General features: G+C 39.8%; 1 protein-coding gene across 9 annotated transcripts in view; it reads left to right on the forward strand.

Annotated features, from left to right (window-relative positions):
* The first annotated feature begins 1,500 nt into the window (after positions 1-1,500).
* UNC79 (unc-79 homolog, NALCN channel complex subunit) overlaps positions 1,501-26,432 on the forward strand; it is a 114,643-nt gene continuing 89,711 nt past the window's right edge. For 6 of the 9 annotated variants that reach the window (XM_074868660.1, XM_074868663.1, XM_074868661.1 and 3 more), the window contains exons 1-9: positions 1,501-1,632; positions 7,190-7,310; positions 13,089-13,393; positions 16,800-16,970; positions 19,923-20,015; positions 21,295-21,350; positions 21,994-22,123; positions 23,678-23,742; positions 25,543-25,631. In XM_074868660.1, the coding sequence (XP_074724761.1) occupies positions 1,611-1,632; positions 7,190-7,310; positions 13,089-13,393; positions 16,800-16,970; positions 19,923-20,015; positions 21,295-21,350; positions 21,994-22,123; positions 23,678-23,742; positions 25,543-25,631 (1,052 nt within the window). In that variant the 5' untranslated portion in view covers positions 1,501-1,610. Of the gene's footprint in view, positions 1,633-7,189; positions 7,311-13,088; positions 13,394-16,799; positions 16,971-19,922; positions 20,016-21,294; positions 21,351-21,993; positions 22,124-23,677; positions 23,743-25,542; positions 25,632-26,432 lie in introns of those variants that run through there. The other 3 variants (XM_074868664.1, XM_074868667.1, XM_074868668.1) reach the window with 3 other exon arrangements.

Raw genomic sequence — 26,432 nt, forward strand, 5'->3', positions numbered from 1 at the left:
GTAGCAACCTACATGATCTTGCAGTGAGCTCAACAGGAAGAAGGAGCAAACCACATATGGGAATCGACCAGTGCTCTTTGCTTTTGTGAAGTATTGCTCAGGGAAGTGGAGGTGACTCCTCTCCCTGTTAACTTGCGCCTTTCAGTTGCTGGTCAGTCCCACTGTAGTCATGGCAGCTTGTTCATACTAGCCAGTGGTAGTAGTTTAAGTTGGCTCCGCTCCCTCTTTGGGGCTTGCAAGCAGCAGGGAGTGCGGAAAGAACTACGGTCTCAAGGAAATGCAGTAAGAGCTCTATTTTGGACCTAATTAAGTGGTGTTGAAAAAACATTGTACATGCAGTATTTTTAGAAGATTGTTTTGAGAAAAAAGAGCCAGCCTGTTAGATGCCCCTTCACCACAGTTCCCAGCACAGAACATGCACTGTTCCCAAATCAGAACAGCAGTTAATTTGAAGCCGTTGTCTTGCATGATGAATAATAAAACATACCTATTTTCCTCCACCTCCACAGCACAGTTCTCTTTGGCTGCCGCAGGCCTACTCATATTACGCAGCCCAGTGTCTTGAGGAGAGTGTGCTGCAGCTGCCTTTTCATCTATAAACATCAAGGCTGCCATGCCGTGGCTGATGAAATACTACTGCTTCCACATACCTTTCTCAGAGGTGTGAGGATCTCAAAAACTGTTTTGGAAAGTTTCAGAAGAGAAACTCGTAGCTCATTTCTGAGACCAAGTCAGGGCACTGGGGAAGCTGACATGATACCTACTGATAAATAATTTCTCTTGGAGCAAACAAATTATATTATTACTGTACTCCCTGGTCTTTCCATCCCACCTTTACCCTGCACTGACAGAACCTGGGGCAGTAACCCCACGGAACTGGTGACGGAGAGGGGAGGCAGTTGGGGCTGAGCTCAGCCCTTGCCTCCTCGGGGAAGCCATGCTGGTACCGAGATACCTGGTACACTGCGGAATAACTGGGGAAACCCGGCCAGAGGCACCTGACAGCGTGTCCTCCTGAGGTACACTGCTGGAACCCAGGGGGTCGAGGGAGGATAAGTACTCAAGGGAACAACATTCCTGTTTCAAGCAAAGAATTAAATGGAGTACACAGACACAGCCCCATGAACAGCCCCTGACAATAATTCCGCCATCCCTGGCCCAGCTCAGGGCTCCCCCTCTTGCCACTCCCTGCAGAAGAGGGTCGGGCCGGGAGGTGCGCTCCCACCGGCCCCCTCAGCGGTCCCAAACACCCTCGAAGCCCCGGGGCGCACCGCCGAGGCCCGGAGGGGCACATCAAGATCTTCCAGCCCGGCAGCTCCCGGCCCCGAGCTCGGCGCTCCGGCGGGGTAACCCCCACCCTGGCTCGGGTATCTCAGGCTGCCCCGGGGCGGCCAGGCCTCCCCAGCCCATCCCTCGCGAGGCCGCCCCCGGTGCCCAGACGCGCTTTCCCTTTAAGAGTGCGCTCCCGCCCCGCCCCGCCCGCCCGCCGCTCCCCGGCCCGCAGCCCTGCGGCAGCGGCAGCGCTGCTGAGGGGAGGCGGTCGCCGCCGCCTTCACCGCGGCCGGGGCCAGGCGCTCCTCGGCGGCTGAGGGGCCGAGCGGGGCGGCAGCATGTCCACTAAGGCGGAGCAGTGTGAGTGGCGGGGCCGGGCGGCGCGGCGCGGGCCGGGGCCTGTCCGAGGGGAGCGGGGGGCGGGCGGGGGCCGGGGGCGCCTTCCTTCTGGCGCTGCCTTGCTGCCGGCTGCCAGTCGCCCCGGCGGGGTAGCGCTGCTCGGCCTCCCCCCGCCTTATGCGGCGTCCGCGTAGCAGCTAGTGCAAGGGGCGGGGGGGGGCTGCCTTCCTTCTGGCTCTTTCTGTCCCCGCCGCCGCCGGGTGCTCGGCGGCGGCGGCCCTCGGCGCATATCGCCGCCCGCCCCGCGCCTCGCCTCGCCTCGCCGGCGGGGCGGCCCTTCTGGGGAGGCGGCGTGTTTGTGCAAGGGCAGCGCCGGGGGCCCGAGGGGAAGAAAGGAGGGATCAGGGATGAGAGTTAAGACTGAGACCGACGTCTTGGCCCTTGGACCCACGGTGGGAAGGGTCCAGCCTCCCTCGTCTGCCGGTGCTGTTCCCTGTCCTGAAGGATGTAGCTGCCGGAGGGACTGGAGATCTGGCTGGAGAGACTGGAGGTGGCCCATGTGTTGCCATCTTGAGGGTGGTCTTGCTGTGAGATGGAGTGAGGAGGGAGGTGTGTTGTCATTCTTGCCCATGCTGTTCACCTTCTGGGTGAATGTAGACAGGGTGTTACTGTCTTGCCTACACGCTGCCTGCCACAGCCCCCAGTCTCCCAGCAGGAGCCCCCCAGGTGCCGACATCCCCCTGCCCGGCGCCTAGCGTGCCTCCTCACAGCCATGGATGTTTCAACCACCACGTTGGTTAGATCCCGTCGGAGCAAGATCGGATGACACGGCCGTTGGAGCATCAGCAGCTGGGCCATGCTGGTGTTCCCTGCTGCTGTTACTGCTGCTACCAGCTGGTACATCTGCAAGAGCCCTGGTGGGAGGCTTAAAGAAAAATGCCAGGGTAGTTGAGCTTGTTGCCCATATTAAATCTACTTTCTCTCCTGATACAGTGTCACGGTTGTGAGTTTGGATTGATGTTTGTCATGATGACATGATGTGATCGGGCACCTCACACGCTGAGACTTGCTGTCTCCTTCCTTCAGGTCACTGGGAAGGATCCTTTTATTTATATATGCCTGTGCTGAACAGATCTAAGGAAAAGAATACTTGTATTTTTTTTTCCTTTAGGGTTTACTGCTTATTAAGAGTGATGAATAGTGTTGCTATTAAAATATTCTGTGGATGCTAATTTATTGCTGTAGGGATGCACTTCTGGCCTCATAAATAGAGACGCAATGTTCTGACCATGCAGCAGCCCTGAAGTGTGCCATGTTTGGATCTGTACTGTTCTGTTCTTTCTGCCTTCCCCACCCCCTGCTTGAGTTCTGTAATTGTTTCTTCTTTCTTGTGGTACTTATACATTAATTATGCTTCTTTCATGCTGGCATGTGTAAGAATTTCTGCTGCCTTTTGTCCCAACATTGCCTTTGGCATTTTCTTCCTTTTCTATTCTGCCTTCTCTGTTCTTCCATTCCTAATGCTTTTGGTCTGCTCTGTTTGAGCTTCTCTTTCATATTTTATCCTTGGCTGTTTTTTCTTTTTATCCCCTTGTACTGTTCAAGACTCTGCATCTTGGCCTGTCATGTCCCTGTTGCTCTCTATTTTAAGATTTACTTGGGCCCCAGATTTCAGATCTTTCCACCTCATGACATTCCTTTTCGTGATGCTCCGTGTAGAGTACTGGGTTAATGGACATAACCTGTGCGTTCTAACCTACTGAATGCATTTTGTTTACCAAGGCCGTTTCCCCTGACTAGTTATTATGACATTACAAAATGTATGTTTCTCTACATAACTTCGATTCTCTCTCCTGCAATTTTTGACAAATGTTGATGGACTCCAACAAGAATAATATTGATGTGCATACATCACTACCAGGCAAACCTTCAAACCCCAGCTGTTGCTGTTGTTGCTTCTGCCCTCGTTGACTGACAGGCAAGAACCAGAATGTCTCAGGAAGGAGTCAAGTCACAAGTCATAATGAATCTCAATTTACCAAGAACAGCAGCGAAACATTATGAATGATGAAACAGACTGATCAGAACAGAAGCGGCGCTGGTCTAAACATGAATCTGTGGCCATGCCACAGCTCTTTGACAGGTTGTATGAACAACAGGTAAAACGGTGGCAATCTGGGAAATTGTCTCGAGAAGCCTCCCTTTTTTGTGACCACTTGCATCTCGTATCTCATACCAGCGGTATTGATGGTGACTTTCATCATTTGACTCATCATGGCATGCCTGAAGTGTTCTATTGTATTCAAAGAAAATTAGTTCTTTTTCACCTTAAATAGCAGTAACTGGTGTTTAGTTGTGGTAAGTAATGTCCTGGAAATGCTTGATGCCCACTCTGTTCTTCTCCAGGACAGTGGAGCAACCAAGACCATCTGTAAAGGGTCCTAATGGTTTCAGTCTTGATTCAGTCAATGTTTACTTGACTCCCAATGCAAGAGGACTAGGGAATTTCGTTAGGTCTGCGTAGATCCTAGAGAGATACCCAGCAAAGTATCCTGCCATAACTTTCTATTTCTTTTAAAAAATTTCGTTTATGTCATGACCCTGTGACAATGGCTAAGTACTTCCACAGAGTGATACTACTTTTTGAAGTGTATCTCTGGGTGCTCAGAAACTCAGAAAATTGGGTCATTCACACACTTTTGTATCCTGAAAGCTGGCAAAGTTTTGCTCTGGAGCACCCCTTCAGAAGATTCTTTGTGTTCTGGGGGCTGTGGTCTGGGAACCAATTGTCAGTGCTTTGGGAAACAGAACTGAGAGGTGAGGTTAAAACATTTAGCCTAAAGCTAATGTTAATATTTAGGCTTTATAAATAAATTTTCTGTTTTGGTGTTTTGCCTGATACAGTTGTGTGACTGTGCTGATTAATAGGAATAAATAGATTTCCTTCTTCATTAAAAAAAAAAAAGTGATTCTAGATACCCCATACCCTTTATTGAAAATAAGTAGCTGTAGAGGCAGGCAGTTCTTCAGAATAAATCTAGACCTGAATTCTGACATCATCTTTGGCATTTTGTTTATCCAATTCACTTACAGATATCTGACAGCAAACCATGGCAGACACAGTAAACTGTGCATCTTGCTGTGAATTGTTCTTTGTGGGGTACTGTGAAATGTGGTCTGTTTTCTTTGCAGATATGCCTGGCTTCATACTCTTTTTTTCCTTGGCAAGAGAAAGCAGCATCACAAAATATGTTTATGAAGTGATTTCTTTCCTAATCTAACCTAATCTAGAATAGTTTTTATAGGGATCTTCACAACAGCTAAAAAAAGAAAGTGTCTATCCTTAAATAATCTGGCAAATTGACCTGCAAATCTGGAACTAAAACTGAGATAGTGGGAAGAAGGAATGAGATGTGGGATGAGGAGGGGAAAACATGTCTTGGACTGCTACAATAAACTTCTATAATTTGGAGTGAAACCCCCAGGCGTTTTGGGTGTGTGTAGGAGGCTAGTTATGGCTGGTCTCACAGAGGCAGGGATAACCTCCTGCAAAGCACAGTTCACGTGCCACAGGCCTAAGTGGTGGCCTGAAAGGCTCTCAACTTCTAGATATACTGAGGCAGTCCGAGTCCATGTGACCCAACTTCTGTTTTCAGTTTTTTAGGGGGGGAAAAAGTAGTGATTGATTTTAATTATCCATTAATGTCACCTTAAAATAAATTTGTGAAGTAAAACACTTAAAAGTGAAGAAATATAATTAAAGTTGCTTATGCATCCTTAGTTTATTACTTTTACATATGCATTATGACAGTGTCGCTAATAGCATCTTTACTTGATGCTTTCCCATAGACTCCAGCCCTATTCAGTCACACGAGGGGCTTTCTCCATGTGATGAAGCAGGATAATATTGTGAGGGAGACTTTTGTCTGTAGAAGCTTTGCTTGCTGCTGAAATTGGGAGGGTATGGTCAGTAGAGGCGGAAATGGAGAAAGGATGATGATCATGAGGGCAGCTGGGTGCTGGAAGACTGCATTGTTTGTCATACAATACAAGCAAACAGTATTCTTTGCTTGATGTTTATTTGAGTGTTCCTGATTTTGTGAATAAGTGGCTTGAAATTGTCAAACCTCATTCACTGTGTGACTGAGCACTCACAGATGCTTTTGTTTGCTAGATGTGAAAGTCCAATACATACTGCTATCTATACTCACAAAATGGCTCTCAGTATCTCAAGATGAGCCTCCAATAGCAGTTGCAGACACTTTGCTTTTAGTGTCTGTCCCTCGGTCTTGGATATAGTGTCACCTCTTCTCTTTCAACTTGTCAATGATACAGAAAAAAATCAGAATGCTCATGAAATGTTCAGATATAGCAGCAGTGAGAGGCATGAAGTTAATGCTCTTCTGTTCATTGGAGGACTTAACAGTATTCATTCTTTAATAAATGCTATTTGACAATGGGAATAAAGCAAAATATTGATTAATTGCTCATTTAGGAAGCATGTTCTATCTTCCACACTGAAGGAGTCCTGTAGGGGAACAAGGTATATCTTGGCAGTGAAAGACTGTCGTAATCCTTATGCTCAAGGGCTGAAGTCATTCAGAAGCATCTCCCCTTTTAACTGCCTATTACACAGTCTTGGTGCACTTCTAACATGATTAAGAGTTCCCAGCCAGCTCTGCTTTCATTGAGGCCGTGCCTGCACAGAGTGATGCTGTGAACAAGTGCTGAGCAGTCTAGCTGGAAGCACAGTTGAGCTGGTTTAGCTCTCTGCCACAACCAGTGCACTCTGTTTCTCAGCAGAGTCGACTAGCCTGAGCAGAGCAAACAGGAGTTCAGTGTGCTTAGGTGTCTCTGATTAGACTGTCTTGTGCCATATAGGCAATGTAAAGCATTGCAGCTATGGCGTGTAATCACTTATTTCCAATACTGAACAAGGATCTCTATTAGAAAAGAAATCCACTATTATTTCTAAAACAATTAAAAAATGGTTTCAGTAAAGGTGTAGAGCTCCTGCTGCTCTTTGAAATCCCATCAACTGCTTGATGAGACTTCCTAAGACACTTAAGCAGCACAGATCTTTTCATATCTTTTCATTGCATAAACTAAATGTATGGCCTAAAGTAAATCATATAAGCTTTCCCTGTCTTAGTTTATATCTCTGCTTTGGCTGTAGAAATATTTAACCATCTCACACGAACCTCCTGTGATCCAGTGACTCATTCATTATAAATCAATATTGAGATGCTTGGAGACATGGAAGAAGTGCAGAGGGTTTTTTATTGTTGTTGTTTTACTGGTGGGTGGTTGTTTTTTTTTTTTAAATTTGCTAGCACTAGGTTTGTCTAACAGATGCAGGCATTCACTTCCATGCTTTCCCCTTGGCACTCGCACTGGAGTGTTCAATTTGTTCAGCAAAAATAGAAGGAATGGAGGGACTTTTCTGTTTTTTTACAGTTAAATTCTTAAATTAAAAAAAAAAAAAAAAACAGAAATGGTAGGAACAGATGTGATTCTGTCAAAGTCTGCAAAATACCTAAATGAAAGTTTCTGTGTTTGTTTTTTGTCTTTTATGTAGTTGCTTCCAAAATCCGTTACCTTCAGGAATATCACAATCGGGTTCTCCACAACATTTACCCTGTGCCCTCTGGAACTGACATTGCAAATACTCTGAAATACTTTTCTCAGACGTTATTGAGGTAAGTTTTAACTAATGCTCTTGAAGAAAAAAGAGCTAAAGAATTGATTGACTTTGAATTGGTTGCAAGATTTAATGGGTCAATGCTCAGCCAAAAAGAGTCAGAGCATAATTTAAGAAAAGAATGGTATGAATTAATTTCTTCAGTGGCTGTTGCCCAATTTGCCCAGTTGAGCTGCTTATTGAGTGGCTGATTCTAAAATAAACTTGGTTGATTACACATTTGCTTGGCCCTCCTAAGACTTAGCTGAATGCACAAACATGCTGAACTTGTGAAGAAAGGAGTTTGTGATCTCTCTATAGAGTTATAGATGTGTGTACTCGTGACCTCCTTGACATGGTGCCTCAGGATCCTAGAGCAGTAAGCTAGACGAGCAGAACTAGGTTCTTACTGTGCCATAGTTCAGCTGGCTGTCAGGTTCAGGTTCTGGTTCAGTCCCTTATAACAATACGAGTAGACACAAAGTTTGTATACACATCTGGCTTTGGATGGCAACAACAGGTCAGGATTATTCTGATCCGGGATGTTGATTTAGTGCAATATTTAGTAATAATATATAGTACTAAATACCATATGATTACGGAATACATTTTGAATAGGAAATACTACCTCTTGTCTTGTTAAAAAGATATGAAAAATTGTGAGACTTAATTAGGAATGACATATGTTCCATGGTGCTACCTAGTGGATTCGTATTTTCAAATTGTTTTTAAAATGGCCTTTGACAGTGCAGAGATTATTTTTGTCTGCCCAGGTTTTGGCTGGCACTAGTTTTCACATCCAGAAAAATGCAGTTAAAGCTGCATTCCTATGCATAGTTTCCTGATTTATACCTAGAAAGATTGTCCCTGCTGTCAGAAGCTACTTTGAAAATACAGCTATTTGCCTTATTTGATGAGGAAACATTAACAAAATACAATTAAGCAATATATTTGTACACATACCCATATGATGTTGCAAGAAATTAAACTCGAAAGAATGACAATAGTTCATTCTAATGTTAATTTAAAGCGCATGGGATGTATCAAAGTTCTTGACCTTGTTTATAAGAAGGAAAGATGGGTAGACAGAAATTGCTATCAGTGGAAAACCTGTTCACTGCAAACTTAAAAACCTCCTGTTTACTTTTGAAAATTTCAGGAGTAGAATTGTTTAACCACTGTGAAATTTGTTTCCCTCATCATTTGGAGTGTTGAAGAAACTTATGGCAACCAGTAGGGCTTTTTTTAAGATTAGTAAATTAAAAATTTTGTCTAATTATATTGCAGCAGTGGGGAAAAAAAGTGTTCAAAGAGTCACTAAAGATACCTCTGAAATGTGGCTCTATTCCCACAGGCTGTTTTGATGGATTATTTGCACAACACACAGACTTAAATCACATTTAAGTAAGGTTCTGTGTGATGAAACAGCCTTTGATTAAATGCTATGGGCCTTTAAGCTGTTAAAGCAAGAAAGTTGGAGTTGGTTCTGAGCATTTTCTTTCTTAGCTGTAACTACCAAGTGCTATAATGAGATTTGTTTCTTTTTGGGCAGAAGTTCATTGGGACAGGATGGATTTAGAGTCTACTGCTTAAAGGAAGTGTCTTTATACCACTCTGTTGTCTCCATCTTTCTAAGCAGTACAGCTGACATGTCCCGTGGGACAAATTCTTCACGGTCCATGAGCAGTGATGTTTCTGGACTTACTGAAAAAGCTTTATACTTAGCAACTATGAGAACAGATCACAAATCAGGGCAGCAATTGCACGATTGAGCAACTCCATTTCTTTATTTCATGTTCAGAATGGGACTGAACCAAAATCCTGTTGTTGATAATGCTGAACCTCATGGGACAGAAGTGATACTCATATCTGATACGCAGGTCTACACAAACGGCTTTGTCCTTCATGATCTGGGATCTGAGCAGCCTCAGAGCTAAAAGGGCACCAGAAATTGAAGCCTGGACTTGGATCTAAATTTAAGTGGACTGAGTTCTGATATTCAGCAAGGTCAAATCCACATTCTAAATCCCCATAACTGGATAATTTTAACTATGGGTCAAAGCCTGAATGCTATGGTTGAACCTGTATAAGTTTATACACTTTCTGATGCTAAGAAAGAAGCTGGATAAAAAAGCAAAACAAAACACACCCTGTATTTAGTGTGGCAGATGGAAAGAAGGAAACTCCCACCCACTGTGTGCAGATCTCTGCAAGATTTACCCTAAAACTAAACTGACTAGTTAAGAACCCTTCTGAAGAGCGTGTTCAGAAATTTCTTTGAATATTCTGCATGCTGAGTCTTCTTTCTGCCTCCTACACTGAGACTCCATTGTGCAAGGTTTAACATCAATGATAGAAGTACATGGTGGAGAATAATCTTTCTAGCTTGAGACACAGTATATGCAGTGAAACTGGGCTGCTAAGAGAATACTCATCAAACAGTGGCAAAAATTCCCATTGATTTCTGGAGATTTTAGGTGTGGTCTTCAGAATAGGTTGCTTGTGATCATCTGCTGTTTTAAAATAACTTTAAAAAATGTTTCCCAGTTTGATGTGTACTCTCCTTGCAGCTGAATTTTTTTAGGACAAACATTTCTTGATGAACATATGTAGTCATAGGAGTAATGGAAGAATAGTGATCAGTTGGAGCAATTCCATATGATGATTGGGTTTTACAGATGTAGCTTTTACTGTTTATTATACTTTTTACCTTTCCATGTTATGGACACATTGACTGTGTTCTTTTCAGTGGGGCATGCCCACTGTTTTGGATCACATTCATACGTGGTGTCATTCTCTAGCTATAGTTGGATTGCACAAGGGATTAATTTGCTCCTTTGCTCTGTACATAGCCTCAAAAAAATCACAAGTTCAGGGGTGGGGGGAACAGATGTGGAATGGATGAAAAAATTAAATTCCTTATTTCTATGAACAAACATCACATAAAATCACCATACACAATGCATAGCACATTGATTCATTTAGTTCTTTAATTTTCTCTTTGGGCAAAAGCATTTCTTTACATTACAGCATGAATTTGTTTCATGCCCTGCTCATTTTCAGTGTTTTCTCCCTCATTTGAGGAATGATCTAAGACGTAATAAACATCCTGCAGAACAGCTCATTCTTTCACATTTTCTTAGAAATACATATGGAGAATTTTCTCCAAGTGAAATGTTTTTCATAAGGAATAGCTATAATTGCCCAGTGGCTAATTAATGGCCAAGCTTGTTTTGCTGCCTGGGTGAGATGCAGTTCTCTTGCAGGCATTTTAGGAAACCTTTCCTGGAAGGCAGTAATTTTGGGATAGATCTGCGGCAAAGATGTACAGATCTTGAAAAAAGCCCTGGTAGCTTTGTCACTTGTCATGGAACATGTTCAGTATGGAGTTATGATCAGCAGACACTCCAAGTTCTCAGTACTTGGTTTGAACAGAAGCAGGAGCAAACTGCAATCATTGTATCTTGGTCTTAGGGGACTTCTTAGATTTTCAGTGTTGACTCTTCTGTTTATTGGTTTTAAAACATATGGTTCAGGAAAAAGCCTTGGTCTGAAAGTTTGGTTTTGTTTTGGGTTTTTTTTCCTAAATTTGGCATGATTGCAGCTGGAATTTAGATGTGGTCTCATTGCTGTTCCTGAAGTGAACAGAAGGATGCCCTGATCAAGATACAAGATGGTGTGCTTTGGCCTCTAATCCATAGATGGGCCATAGCTCCCTGTTAAAAGGAAGGGAAGCCTGTAGAGTAAGCTCTCCATCACTGCTTTATACTTTCCAAAGCAAGGAATAATTAATACAGTAATATCCTTTATGGAAGTAAGTGTGCTTGAAGAGATGTGTTGGCAAGTAAAGGGATGGGTAATTGGTATCATCTGTTGGTAGACAGGGAGGCGATATAATTTAGTACCTTCATATCTCTAAACATGAGCTGCAGAGTATGGCAAATGAACATCAAGCAAATTAAAAGGAATCAGCACTCCGATCATTTGTTTTTAAAGTCATACTAGATCTTAGGTGATTTTCTGATACGATTTCATAAACGCTGTCATGACAGTCACCACATTTCTTGTACTGGACATTGGGTAACAGAAACCAAAATAATCTGCCAAATATGTAAGGCACAATAAAAAAGGGGAAAAAAAGTATGTAGTTTCTTAAAACAGACTATGTCTGCTATCTCTGACTGCAAGTGTGATGTGATAGTAGCCCCTTGGCATAGAACTGTGGTTGTAAGTGTGTTTTATATATATGGCAAATGAATGACACCTTCTCTTATAAGCACCTTAGCAAGAGTTTAGCTTACTCATGTAAATTGGTGAATTGCCTTGTGAGGTAAGATATATCTTTGCTAAGGTGATTATATGATAGGGATTTCTGTACTGTTAAAAGAGGACAGAGGTTTCCAGAAGTGCTCCCTCTTGACATAACTCTGCTCTTCATTAGTCAGTGGAAATTTTAATGCCACTGACTTTTGTCTTTTATAAGTTTTAACACTGACTTTGGGAACAGAGTTAAACCAACAGCAACTGCTTTTGGAAACCCCAGTCACTGAGAGGTGCAAAACGTGCTTTTTTTTAAAAAAAAAAAAGGCATTGTGTGTGGTTTAATATATTTAAAAGGTGTATTATATTTTATAGGCACATATGAAGATTATGAAGTAACCCTATAATTGCCTGATAACTAAAATATAACACTGCTTAAGTGACAATTTATTTCTATTTAAAATAGTGGGTTTTTTTTTTAATAAATTAGATTAACATGTTTACAACATTCTTAAAACAACATAACAAGCTGGTTGACGTATAGCCTCTATTTTGATTCCCACTAAATCCTTTTTATTTTTTGAAATTATCTCTCCTTTAGTTTATAGTGATTTTTGTTGAATAATAACGTAAGTAACAGCAGGAATGTATGGTAACATACTGTCTGATCTGCAGTTACGTAATTGGTCTTGCTTGCTTAGCCCTTAGATTTTTGAAGGTAACTATTTACCCAAGGAGTGTTTGTATTCATAAAGTAAAATGTTTCCTCCCTAAACATGGGCAAAATTAAAAACACACATAAACAACCATTATCATTAGCTCACAAACATATGCTAAAGACCATCTACTATATATTATTTTACAACTTTTCCAAATGTAGTTTAGTTAACATTTTAGAAATATTATATTATTTCTAAATCCATGTGCCTGTTTAAACTTCATTATCTCAAATGATACTGAGTGAGTGGTCATGAAACAGTATCATAAAATACATACAGACATTATTTTAATGCAATAAACATGTGATTTTTAAGACTATCTTAACAAACACACATGTTTATTCTTTGCTAAAACATGTTTCTGCAAGTGCCACACCTATATTTTGCATGTTTTCAGTCAGTTGGTTCAAAAGATTGTAGGGGGAATAAAAAAAAATCTCTCAAAATCTCAGAGTAAGATACCAGCCTATTGTGACACAGCTATTTTTCCATAGCAAACACTTCTAATTCTCAGAATTTTTCTTAACTGTGAAACATGGGTAGGGCACTGAAACATGCATTTTTATATTTTTGCTCCTTATGAACCAGATAACACATGAGATGCAATGAAATTTCCTAGATGTCAATTTTTAATTCTCTTATCTTGAAGCATGAAAGTGAATGGTTGCTAGACTTTTAGACTTGCTGGTTTTGGTAGCAATTGCATCTTATGTGGGATGTATCTGGTCTTTTATTATTTGTTTTATAGTGTCATTTCAATGTAATGTGCTGTTCTTTGTGTCTTTGTTGTCTCTTTTTTTTCTTTGTCCCCCCAACAGCATTTTGTCCCGCACAGGGAAGAAGGAGAATCAAGATGCCTCCAATTTGACAGTGCCCATGACCATGTGTCTTTTTCCTGTGCCATTCCCACTCACCCCATCTCTAAGACCACAGGTCAGTTCCATCAACCCTACTGTTACTCGCTCCCTCCTTTACAGCGTCCTGCGAGATGCTCCATCTGAACGTGGCCAGCAAAGTCGTGATGCTCAGTTATCAGACTACCCATCTTTGGACTATCAAGGACTTTACGTGACACTGGTGACACTGCTGGATCTAGTTCCCTTGCTACAACATGGTCAACATGGTAAGCAGGCCCTTGAACCCTTCCAGTACGCTTAACTTCAGTGCTGTGAATCCATGAATGATGCATAAATGCAGTAGAAGAGATGGGCCTAAACTGACCTGGATCTGGAATTCAAATCTTCTGGGATGTGTTTATATCCAAGTGTTTGGTTTGACTTTCTTAAATAAAAGATGTTTTTTTGCTTACTGTGGATTTGGGTTTGAACTCTGAGGTTGTCTGATTTTTAGTGATATGCTGGTGGTATGTAACTAAAATACGATGGTATATAACAAAAATAATATAGATGGGTCTAAAAATAAATCTGGATTTTGCGTTTGAATCTGCTGGGATATCTTCAGACTGGTCTTTTTGGGGTAGCTCTCTTAAAAAGGCACAAATTGCTTGCAAGTGTGTATCTGGCCTATAACGAATATGCAGAGTGAGTGTTCTGGTGAAGGTCCATCTCTAAATAGAACATAGCATGCATTTAATTGAAGGAAAACCATGGTAATGGTGATTTGAGATGGCTCTAAAATATTCCTGGGTAAAAAGATAGCAATATCTCTGATTTACAGAAAAGCCGTGTTTTCTTATGTTTCGAATTAGTTAATCACAAGATTTTTTTTTTTTGTGACTGAGTTGTATTTAATTGTTTTCCCTCAAGCTCTGCATGTGTTTGTCTTGTTAGCCTGTGGCTTTCCATACTGATATTCAGGAGCCCCATGTTCTCCTTATGTTACATAAGCCAAATATTAATTTTCACCATGTTATCAGGGTGTATTACTTACATAGTTCAGTATAGGAAGATTGTCAGCAATCTGATACACTGCTGAAATTCTTTTGGAGGGAGGTTGTTTCTGTTAAATGCTGAATTCCTTTTGAGTTGGCAGCATCATGTTTTGAATCAAAGGCTACTGCACTAGGAAATGATACGATTTTGTAAAAGGGGGCCTCCTAGCAAATTATAGACTTGTTAATTTCAGTTTCTAGAACTGGTGGAGTTAATTATCAAAACAATCTTTTTCTAAATAGGTAACATGGTGGTAATTAACAACCAATGGAGACTTGTAAAGAACAAATAACACTGAGCAAACATAGTTTCTTTTTATGGCAGCACAATGGCTCTCCTGGTGGGATTTTCCTCTCTTTAGTCAGGCTTTTGTTGTTGTGTGGCTTGACATCCTAACAGGCAGTCTGGGACATATGGTCCCTACTTGAGTGAGGAAAACACTCCAGGAGTAATCACCAGTGACTCTTGTCAGCTGGAGGGGTATACAAGTGGGAATTGTACAGGAGTCTGTGCTGGGTCTAGTGTCATGAAATACTTTTTTTTACTTGGCTGATAGAATTGAGAGAGCACTTTGGTTTACAGGGGTTATCAAGATGGCAAATAGCATGTTCTTTGTGTGAAAGATATCTGATTCAAAACAATGTTGGCAAATTGCATTCTGTTTTAAAACATATTCAAATGAGAAATTTAAAATACTATGTTGAAGCGGGAGAAATCAAAGGCAGAAATGAAATGGGGGAAATACTAGCTTGAAGCTGTACTGCAGAGAGATCTGGCTGTTACGGTAGGTCAGAGGCAGACCATAAGTCAGTAATATATTAATATTTCTCTAATGATATGTAAACAGGTGTTTTGTGTATGAGACACCCAGAGCATTTTGTTTATCATTCTAACAGCCCTAGCAAGGCCTCAGGTGGAGTAAAATTCTCAGATTTGTCCATCTGGCATGAAGAAAGACATGGGCCATTTGGGAGGAGTCCAGGAAAAGGAAACAAGAATGATTTGAGGTCTAGAAAATGTGAACAGCGAGGAAAACCAGAAAGAACTCAGTTTAGCTTAGAAAAATGGGAGACATGATTATCATATACAAATATGTAAAGGTTGCTGCGAGGAGAAATAAGGTAAACCGAGCTATTAAACTGCAGCAATGGAAATTTCAGAAAAAGAAAAAAAAAAAAGGCCTTTTTATGATAAAGATGGTTAATAACTAGGATGAATTGCCAGGAGGAGTGGACTGTCTTGCAGATTTTTAAGAACAGTTTAGATAAATATCTGCCAGGAATAATTTGGTTGACTCATGCTTGGGGCAAGGGGAGGTCACTTTTGCTATTTTTTTATGGTTCTGTGTACAGAGAATTAAATGTTGCAATACAACGTGTTATTTATTTCTCCCTCAATTTAGCATTTGACTAAATATATTTTTTTTTATTGGAACAATCAATGTTGTTTGGGTAAGTACAGCTGGTGCACTAAGTGGTCCTGAGCTTTGGTGCAATCAGATTATACAAAACTCTCGATGCTTCGCTGGTGAATATGTGTTGCAAGAGATACACACTCTCTAGCATTAAGGGTCTGGTTAGACCCTTGCATAGAAGACTTGCCAGAACCACTGAAATGGAGTGCTAATTTTAATTCTTACTATGACTCATGATGTTTACAGCTACACATCTCTGAGCACTCTACAGAGGCAGTTTTAAATCATACTAGTTGTACAGATGAGACTGAAGGCCTGTGTAGCATACTTAAGATTACAAACAGAGTAACGAAAGGAATCCCTCTCATGCAGGGGAAAGGCTTTCTGATGTATTGGGATCATCATATAGGTTCAAACTTGGGGTTCATTGAGTACTGTAACCTTTCTCAGAATTGTTTGCCCCAGCTCAGTTCCTTATTTGGAAGAGGGTATAAAGATTCCACAATAACCTATCCCCTCCCTTTGGATCTTGAAATATTGCACATTTCTTAAGTATCCCTTCCAAATTAATATATATTAATATTAATATATAAAATAAATAATTAATTAGAATAAATATGGAAATCCTTAATAAATACTTCTCTTTTTTTAAGCCTTGGCCATTTTTGGCCTCAATGGCTTCCCAGGATAACACGATCCGTAGTTTAATCACATGTTATTTGAAAAATACAGTGTTGCTTCCTGTAGTCTCTCTGTGGGGGGTACTTTGCAGCTCTCTTGAGGGTAATTAAGATCAGAATCTTATTTTTCTCTAACTGATAAAGACTAGAGTGCTTTTTGCAAAAGCAGGCTTTTCAATACAAAAGTGCATATCAAATTCTGATTCTAACAATATCTCTGCTTAAATGCAGGCCATTGTATGTTAATCACTGTATGATTAAAATCAGCATTGATTTTCATCAATTATTTTACTGGCTGTAGTGTTCATATTCCCTTCAAACTCTTCTGAGTACTGGTGAACAGCTGTTTCCCTCTATTTTAGGAGGGGCTTAAAAATGATGGGTGAAGTATCTTGTCTATAGTGATTAACTTCCCAAATTACTTTGAAGGGAAAACTTGAATTTAAATGTAATTTTTTAAAATAGTTTTGTAAACTAAAAAGTACATAGTCATAATTATTTTTCCATTGTAATGATTCTGTATTTTTTTATTTTATTCAACAGATCTTGGGCAATCAATTTTTTACACTACTACATGCTTACTTCCTTTTCTCAATGATGATATTTTGAGTACTTTACCCTATACAATGATTTCAACACTAGCTACCTTTCCTCCATTTCTGCACAAGGATATTATAGAGTATCTCAGCACATCTTTTCTGCCTATGGCTATATGTAAGTAGAACTCATTGTAGTATTATTATGTCTCAGAAAACATGATGCACTGCTATAATAGTATCAGCCTGTAGGAGTCAAAGTTTGATCTGTCATAGAATTGTAATGGTATATCAATCTGTTGTATGTATATATGTAAAATAATTCTATGTGACTATTTTTCAAAGGGAAATAAGTCTATAATTTTTATTTATTTATTATGCTGTGTTACTGTGTGAATTCTTCCTTCATTTAAAGGGTGAAGTTTAGTTTATTTAAGAAACACATTGTTTTCAGACTCATAGAACTTTCAGTGCCAACAATGGGAGTTTTGAATACAAAATCAGTGGGGAAACTGCGCCTGAAACAATAGATGCAATAACACCATGCATAATTTTTGCATCTGGACTATATCTGGATGTACAAGAATGACTCTTATCAATGTAATGATGTTCTGATGAATTTCCGATTTTTCTCCCTCCCTCTCTTCTTGGCATATTCTCTTTAAGTTCTGTACTAAATAGCTGTGCCTGTAATGTCTCCTATCAGTAAGTGTTAAGACTGAATCTGACAGTGCCTGCCTGCCTTTTTTTCTCTTTTTTTATTCCTATCCCTGAGGTTGTCACATGATTACATAATTTCATAATCACTGCACAATGTGAATCCTCAGGTGTGTTCTGAATGCTCGTCTATGTACCTGATTAAAAGCTTGATGGGATTTCAGTAGTAGTGAGAAATTTAACCATGTTCTGCAGATGGAAGCATTAGGATCAATATCAAAAGTCAGTTTTAACCAGCAAGCCTTTTATTGTGTGGGTGATCAAATGCTGGAACAGTTTGCCAGAGAGACTGTAGATTCTTCATCCTAGCACATGCTCAAAATGCAATTGGTCCTGATACCTTCTCTAGCTGACCTTTCTTTGACCAGAGGGGTTGGACAAGATGATCTCCAAATGTCTCTTCTAACATCAACCATCCTGTTGTTCTGTGAGAATGTCTCTTTCTTATCTGTATTCCAGACCTTTATGGAAAAACATGAACAACTTTTTTACAGAGATCAACAGTCATGTTATTTAAGCATGTAAAAGATGCTGTTAGAACATGGAAAGAAGCATTGTCCAGTGTTTTGAGATTAAGATTTCATGGAGATTTACTATGCACATTTGCTGGCTCTACCAGTCAGTGATCTTGGAGAAATCCCTTAACCCTTCTGTACCTCAGTTTCCCTATGTAAAATAGTCCCTTGTAAGACATTGCAATGATGTTTTCTCTGTTACTTTTGACAGGTCTAATGCAAATGAAAATTACTAAGATATATTTCTTACATATGTGCAATGGGCCCTCTTTGGGTTAAGACCAGAATGTTGCATTAAACGCCTTTTCCTTCCATTACTGTTACCTGTTAAAGAATAGCTGACGTAGGTGACTTATCCTGTCCTGTCTATCTTCAGATCTGTAAAACTATTCTCCAAAACAATTGCTTGAGCCAAATTCTTGGTTTACTTAGATACTATTTCCCAACTGCCCTTGGCAGAGATTGCAGTCATGTAGAACATGGGAGCAACCTTCGTCATGCTGCCTTTTTCCTCAGTTTTGGTTAGATCTCTGTATGAAACCAGTCTGCTGCTCTTTAAATTTGGCTTCTAGTACTGTGTCCTACTTTTCTGCTGATGGCCACGTTTTAATTGCCAGGTTAGAGCTGCTGAATATTTTTCAATTTAAATCCATACAAATAGACCTTGGTGTATTAATTTGGAGGCTCTTACATGTGTGGATGAGATTCAAAAAAGAATGAACAAAGTGCAATGAAGAGACCCATAGTAACGTTGGGTCATGTGGAGAAGTACTGGATAGAAGAGAGGAATTCTCCATTTTCCCTTCCCTTCTTCTTTTGCAGTTGAGTGCTCTTTTAATTAGTGTCCTAGTCTTTCCCCACCAGGAATGATATGCCCTTTTACAAGGTGAGTGCAGAACCTTTCCTTCCCCTAGTGTTCAGCTCTAAACCAAACCAAAAGGGAGGGTGCAAGAGATTGTGTAAGCAGCTGGTGAGCCAGATGGGAGGGATGAAAGCATCTCACTGAACTAGTAGCTACAGTTCTGTGCTTCTATCCCAAATGCTTGGTTCCCAAGCAGCCAGGCTTGGAAAACTGCTGTGAGTGAGGATGGGAAGATACATGGCATATCTCAGTGTAGGAGGTTGCCCTCAAAGCCATATTGCCATGTTACAGTTCAGCAAATAAACACCTACTCTTTGCAGGGTTTTTCCAAGGATACATTTTAATAGTTACCGCTTTGTAGGAGACCAGAAAGAACTCTAGCCACCGTGTGTGAGATCAAAGTTACAACAGCCTAGCTACACTTCTGTGCTACTGTTTATCATTATCCTAGCACAGCTCACGTAACAAGGAGGACTAATTTTACTGGTATGTAGCTGAACTTGAAATCATACCATGTGCTCCCTGAGAAGTAATCTGTGCCATACACCAACAGCCAGCAGCTACCACTGGCCCAACCCTTCCATCAGTGTACCTCAACAGCAGACTCTTATTTTTTTTCTTGTTTCTTTACCCTCCACTTCCTCTTTACCTTTCCTACAACCCAAGCACATGACTATACAAATGATATTACTTTGACCAGTCTGTGGGTTCTGAAGGTCAGTGCCTGAGAAGATCCTTGTCTTTGGTTAATGCAGCTCTGAGAATGAAATCTTACTGATCTGGAAAATCAGGTGTGCGTTCTGTGAAGCAATACCATATTCTTAGTCATCTTTCTCTTTCCAGCAGAAAAAACCCTCCAATACAGAATGTTTCTAGTCTTTTGGGGTTTTTTGGCTTGGTTTTTTTTTTTTTTTTTAATGACATGGTACCTTAGGAATTTTTTTTCATCAGTTGGAATCAGATGCTATTCTCGCCTAATTTTCCTTGTTATACAATAGAAAATGTTGGTGTGGTTTTTTTTTCCCTTTCTTTTAAGTGGGATCCTCAAAAAGAGAAGGTGTTCCAGCACATGTCAATCTATCTGCATCATCAATGCTAATGATTGCAATGCAGTACACATCAAACCCAGGTATGTGTAAACATGCAACACGGTAACATTCTCTCTAAAACTGAGTCATGAAGTACTGTCAAATGCAATCACAAAAATAATTTTCCAGATGGGAAAAATCAGTCTCACCATCCAACACAGGATGAAAAATAAGTGATTTTAGTCAAAACTGGAATTTCTGAGCATCATGCTTCAAGTAGTCATTATGTAGATAAGAGATCTCATTGTGATGAAGAAGTAGGATTTGACCCAGGATTGGAGAATGATCTGCTCTTGCTTGACATCAGAAAATAGTGTTGATATATAACATCACTGTTGGAAAGAAACTTTGACTATAGAAATTCATAGTAACAGTTTGTCTTACACTATGATTCATATCCCACCAAATTCACAACTGATACTATTTTTTAAAGAAGATAGGTAATGCTGGCTGCAGGCTCAGTAGAACTATAATGAATTTAAATAAGGCTATTCTCGCTCACTGTGGCACAGTCCCAGTTAAATCAGTGGGATCATATAACCAAATTGAAACAAAATTTAACCTGAGGGAGCTGTTACATTGCACGATAGTCAACTATCTCCTGTTTTATGTAGATGGGTGGGTGGTGTGTGTGTAGGAACTCCACACTGGAGTATGGACATGAGAACTGTCACATCATGGTAACGTAGTTCACAGCAGTAAATAAAAGCAGCACACCATTTTTAAAAGCTACTCACACAAGTTAGGTTTTTTTTCATGAAATGTTCTTTTGTTTGTGAATTCCATGTTCCAGCCATCTGAGGAAAATGTTGCCCTGCGTTTTTTGGGAAGTCAAACTTGTGAAGTAGTTCATTTGGCTCTCATGTTTGTTTGATGTAGAGCGACTCCTATAGCCTTTGGTATACATGAAAATAATGCATTGTTACATGTGACTTCCATTACTGCCTCAAGATGAATGTCAGGATGCCCACTTACAGCTTTATGTTGTGCCAGAGGGACAAAGTTTAAGGGAATTAGCAGGTATTCTTAAACTAGAAGTGTTTGAAAAAGATCTCCATTGCTGTGCAAAAAGTTGTACACTCATAATACTCATTATTTTACTGCGTTCCTTGACAGAAACAAGTTACTACTATATAATTTTTAATCTTCTGTGATGACTCTCAGGGCAATGATTCTTCCGCAAACCCTTTAAAATAAAAAGTAATTAAATGAGGTATAGAGTTTTGAATGGACAAAGCAAAGACAATCAGCTAATTACATCACTTCTGTAACTTGAGTTTCCATTTCAGTATTATGTCTATACTGTCTTTTCTCTCTCAGTGTATCACTGCCAATTATTGGAATGCCTTATGAAATATAAGCAAGAAGTATGGAAAGTAAGTTTATGATCATATATACTTTGTGGAAATCACTGTAATTGGATAGTAATGAAAACCAGATGGCTTGAAAATTGAACTGACTGTGTGCCAAGGAGTTATAAGTGATCTTTGTATCCAGTCCTCCTTCTGGATTATGGAGAGGAAGGTCCCTCTGATTTTTAGTTTACAGAAGCAGCTCCATGTTTTGTAGAATAGAGTTCTGTTTCCTAAATACCATGTGGTTGTGGCTCCAGTTAGCAGAAATTTTAATAATGACCAATCTTCTCAGTTCATGTGGGACTGAACTTTTACAAGGACTATTTGTGAGTATTGTCTTAGCCTGAATCTGATCTGGATCCAGCTATTTATCTATATCGCACCTCTTTGCTCCATGGCTAGACAGAGGCTTCATTTGCTATATGGTAGTACACTACACGGGGTGGGTGGTAGCTGTGGGAAGCTCTGATCCAAACTCAGAAGCCAGTTGGGAACATGTTGAAGTTAGTCATCTAATCTACTTGTAAGAGTGTACAAAGGATGTTTGGTAGGGCATGAAATGTATATATTTTATGTGTTCAGGTATCTCTGAACACAAGTGATGTGTATTGAAATGTGTTTTGTTACTGTGCAAAATAAACACTTTGTATGTGTCTTTCCTTAGGATTTGCTATATGTGATAGCTTATGGACCATCTCAAGTTAAACCTCCAGCAGTACAAATGTTATTTCACTATTGGCCCAATTTGAAACCCCCTGGGGCAATCAGTGAGTACAGAGGACTGCAGTACACAGGTCAGTGCAGCTGGTTTTGTATAGGCCAAAATAAATACAAAAGAAATAATTAGAAGTGTGTTAATATCATGTGTTTACAGTTCTGTGACGTATTTTGAAATCTTTTGTTCGATAAGTTGGTACTTTCATAAGTATATACAATATCCATTTCTCTATATTTTCAAAAGATGTTATGAAAATTAAAAACTCGTGATTGTAGCTAGTAAATATATGTGTTACTCCCAATACTGACTAAACCAGAACAGGAGAAGAAATAAATACAGTATACCAAATGGTCTGTGAAACTGCCTTCTGGGCCTCACAAGGGTTCTGGCTTATGTTCCTTTCAATTGTTGCTTTGGTTACCTTTGTTGTGCCAGCTGCTGTCACTGCTGCTTTTGCTAAGATTCCTTATCTGGCTGTTACTGTCAAAAAAGTCAGGTGATGTCAGGTGCAGTCAGTATAATGGATTATACAGTCTCAAGGTTGACTATAGGGTGAAAATGAGAGACAAAGTCAGCAATGCAGCTGGGGCTGAGTAGGCAGATGGTACAAAGTCCTCTGTCCCCCAGACTCCCCAGTGATACTGATGAGATTGTGCTGCTACAGTGGAGACTGTCCAGCAGCAATTCATGACTTGATTTTACTGCTTGCCTGTCTCAACCTGTTTCAAATAATCTCTGTCATATAGGATATGTTTTGTTCACTTTTAAAATTTCTGGACCAGAATGAGACATTTTAACTAATAAAAATGAAGGAATAGAAGAGACCTTAGAAGAACCCCTAGACCAATTAAAGCACATCCTGAATGTTCCTGAGACATGTTTGTCTGATCTGTGCTAAAGCTGTCTTCCCTTGAAGGGTTCACAGATTTTTCTTGACTTTTTAAAAAAAATCATTCTTGTACTGCTCTGCATTACTTGTCCTGCAAACAGGTCTGTGAACTAAGCATGATATTCCATCTGAACTGTTATTAGCACTAGGTAAACTGGAATAATTTTTCTATTTATAAATTTTCCGTTAATGTATTTCAGAATGGGAGGAGTATTTTCTGCAGTTGCATGACATTTTCACCTGGGGACATCCCTTACAGCATCCAAGCGATGCCACTTGAACATACCTTTGTTGTTTACTTCTTGTCATTACAAAGCTAAGGCTCCTTCTGTGGCTGGACTAGTTTTCCTTTATCATAGTTTTGTTTTCATTTTTGCTGGGAATGTTACTGAGTTTACTCAGTTACTCCTACCATCCTGCTCCTGGAGTGGAAGGATAATTAATTAATTCAGAGTGTTGGTGAGGGAAGGGTCTTCAGCAGGGATGTCTGAATCTTACTTTTTCCATTTCTTCGCTGAGTTCATGGTTTGTTTTGTAATTATATCCCAAATAAGTCAGTAGGCATGTATATTCTAAGTTGTTCATTGTAATTATTAGGCTTCCAGAGGAATGGCTAGGTCTTCTCTCATATTTATATAGTACTTAGTACAAGAGGATCTTGTTCTCAGTTGATACTCCTAGACACAAAGAATACAAATATATTTTATCCATTTATTAATCAGCTGTGTTTTGGTTTTGCAGCCTGGAATCCTATTCATTGCCAGCACATTGAATGCCATAATGCGATTAACAAACCAGCTGTGAAGGTACTGCTGTTTCTTCAGGGGTCAAACCCAACTGTCTGGGGGATGGGAGGTTACACTTTGACCCCAGCCATATGCTCTGGTTGTGTGCAGGTGACCAAGAGCAGGAGCTAAGGGAACAGCAAAGCCTGTTGAGACCAAGGGGGCCAGAATTTTGTTCCTTGGTTGCCTAAAGCAAGTCTTGATATTAAACATGGGGATGGTTGCAGAGCACTTCATAAAATTCTAAGCTGGTTCCTGGCTAATCCATGTAAATATTTTCTTGAACACATATATGTGTGTAAATATGTGCACAAATATTACTATATACAGGAAACACATCAATTATTACATAGGTACGTGTTCACCTTGGTATCTTGATTAAGGTCATACAACGGCACCTACTCTGTAATCCTTTGCTTGGAATGTCTTCTAAAGCAAATAGCAACAAAGCTTTACTTACCTCTGATACAGCCTTCTTTGAGAGAGGTAAATCATGTCTTTCCTGTTTACACTCAGGGTAACAAAGTTAAATGGCTTGACCAAGATTGTAGCGCAATTTGATGGCAGAGTCAAGAACAGCATCCCAAGTCCAGAGCATGCTACAGTTAGGTGTACTAATTAATTAGATTTGTATCTAGTTAAATACGTAGATACAACCAATTTTCCTGGCATTGGTTCATATACTAACATAATTACATTAGTCAAACAGTTCTTCAGTGAGCCTTTTTCACAGGCTATGATACTGATAGGGCATAATGGTGACACCTACCTCACAAGTCCTGCAAGGGACCACTTTTCTGACCGCTCTAGTCATTCTCCATGATCCCTTTTCATAGGAGAAAAAGCTGGAAGGTGTTGCTTCACATTGTAGTGATTGCTAGATTTGGATTAATCACTTGAGTAGAGCAAAATATCAATGAAATTTACAGTTCCAAGATTTGCGGGTGAAATACCTGAATATTTTTGAATGATCTCTTAGCTTAACTTTGACAGAACCAGTCTTGATCAGTCATCACTCAGAAAAATGCAGTCTGTTGTCTCTTGGATGGATGAATATAGATTTCGTTAACAAAGATGAGAAACATTTGAAGAGGCATTTGTCTTTATTTATAAAGTGTTGCACTTGAATGGAGTAAGAAACATTTTGATTTAAGTGGTTAAGATACTGTGTAGGCATACTACTGTTCAGCTTTTCCTTAAATAGTACAAAAGACTTAAACAAATGTGTACTTAACTGGCTGTTAACTGTAACTGTTTTCTGTAACTGGCTGACATGGAAGGATAAAAGCTAATGCAAGACAAAGTTTGGATCTATGCTGCCAAGAGAACTGTGGGTCCATAGTCTCCATTCTGTCACTGAAATTGTGCTGTGTAGTTAGCAACTATGATGACTGAAAATTTGATTTTGCTGGAAGGTGTTACTGAGAGAGAAAAATCTAGACTTTATGTTACATTGTTCTAAGCAATAGATTCTCTAAGTGACTATCTCTTTGGAAAGAAATAAAAAGTGGGTCTGTCATGACTGTGCAATGTAAATGTGTAACACAAAATATGCTTATTTTTCAGAGTGATAATACTGATATTGAAATATGTCCTGTTCGCTTCCCATAGGCTCTCATTTTCAGTTACATCCATATCTTTGTTAGAAATAATTTGAGATCCTGTACTGTCAGATGCTGAGTACTGTCTTTCAGAATACTAAATGCTCTCAACACATCTCAAAGCTGTGTTATATTGTATGTCCTAGCATTAATGTGTTGAACTTTTTCAGTGAGCTTCAATGAAAAGATGTGTTAAGTCTTTTCGTTCTCTGTGTTTCAGATGTGCATTGACCCATCCTTGTCTGTGGCTTTGGGTGATAAGCCACCACCCCTATATCTTTGTGAAGAATGCAGCCAGAGAATTGCAGGGTAAGTAAACTAAGAGCTGGAAAATGATCACGTATAGTCAGACTCAATTGTTCAGAATTGTGGAGTTACATTTTATTTTGGTTTGATTAGCATATAGTTTATATAGATAACCCTGTTGAAATATATGGAGTACACTGCCACACAGTATGAATAAGGATTGCAGAAATTTACCTCACTTGATCAGCATTTGCATCTAGTTTCTGAAAAACTCATCTAGTGAGTTTTAAAGTTAAGATCTCTGAATGAATAGATACTGTGGGATGCATTGACTGTGATAGGGGAGCCTCGTTAATATACAAGCTTTTGCTTATGAAACATTTTTTGTCCTCATCCTTTAGTTGTCATTAAAAGCAGGACATTACAATGAAAGCTCTTTCACAGAGACTTTGTTACTTTTTTGTAGCATGTGTTTCAGATTATTCTCTAGGGTATACTGCGAAGCAGCAGAATAAAGAATTGAAATTGGTCCAGGCTTGTTCAGTACCTGGAGGGAATATAGCCTGAGATGACTAAAACTCACTTACTCCTTCTTTTTAATTTTAGTTTTTTTAAAATTGCTAATTTGGTTTGCATTACTTTATAAGATCTGCTAATACTTACGGGGCCAGTCATTAGTTCAAATGGATGATGTGGTTCAGAAGCTATGTGGGATTTTTTTGTCCCCGGTTTAAGACACTTATAACAGCTGTAGGAAAAGCTGTTACATCTCACCTTAGAATTTTTAAGGCATCATTGATTTAAAGCTGCAGGAAAACGTAATTTGGTAGAGCATAGCTTCTAAGGAGACTCACAGAAAATGGT

The sequence above is a fragment of the Strix uralensis genome, chromosome 4, assembly GCF_047716275.1.
Source record: "Strix uralensis isolate ZFMK-TIS-50842 chromosome 4, bStrUra1, whole genome shotgun sequence".
Lineage (NCBI taxonomy): Eukaryota > Metazoa > Chordata > Aves > Strigiformes > Strigidae > Strix > Strix uralensis.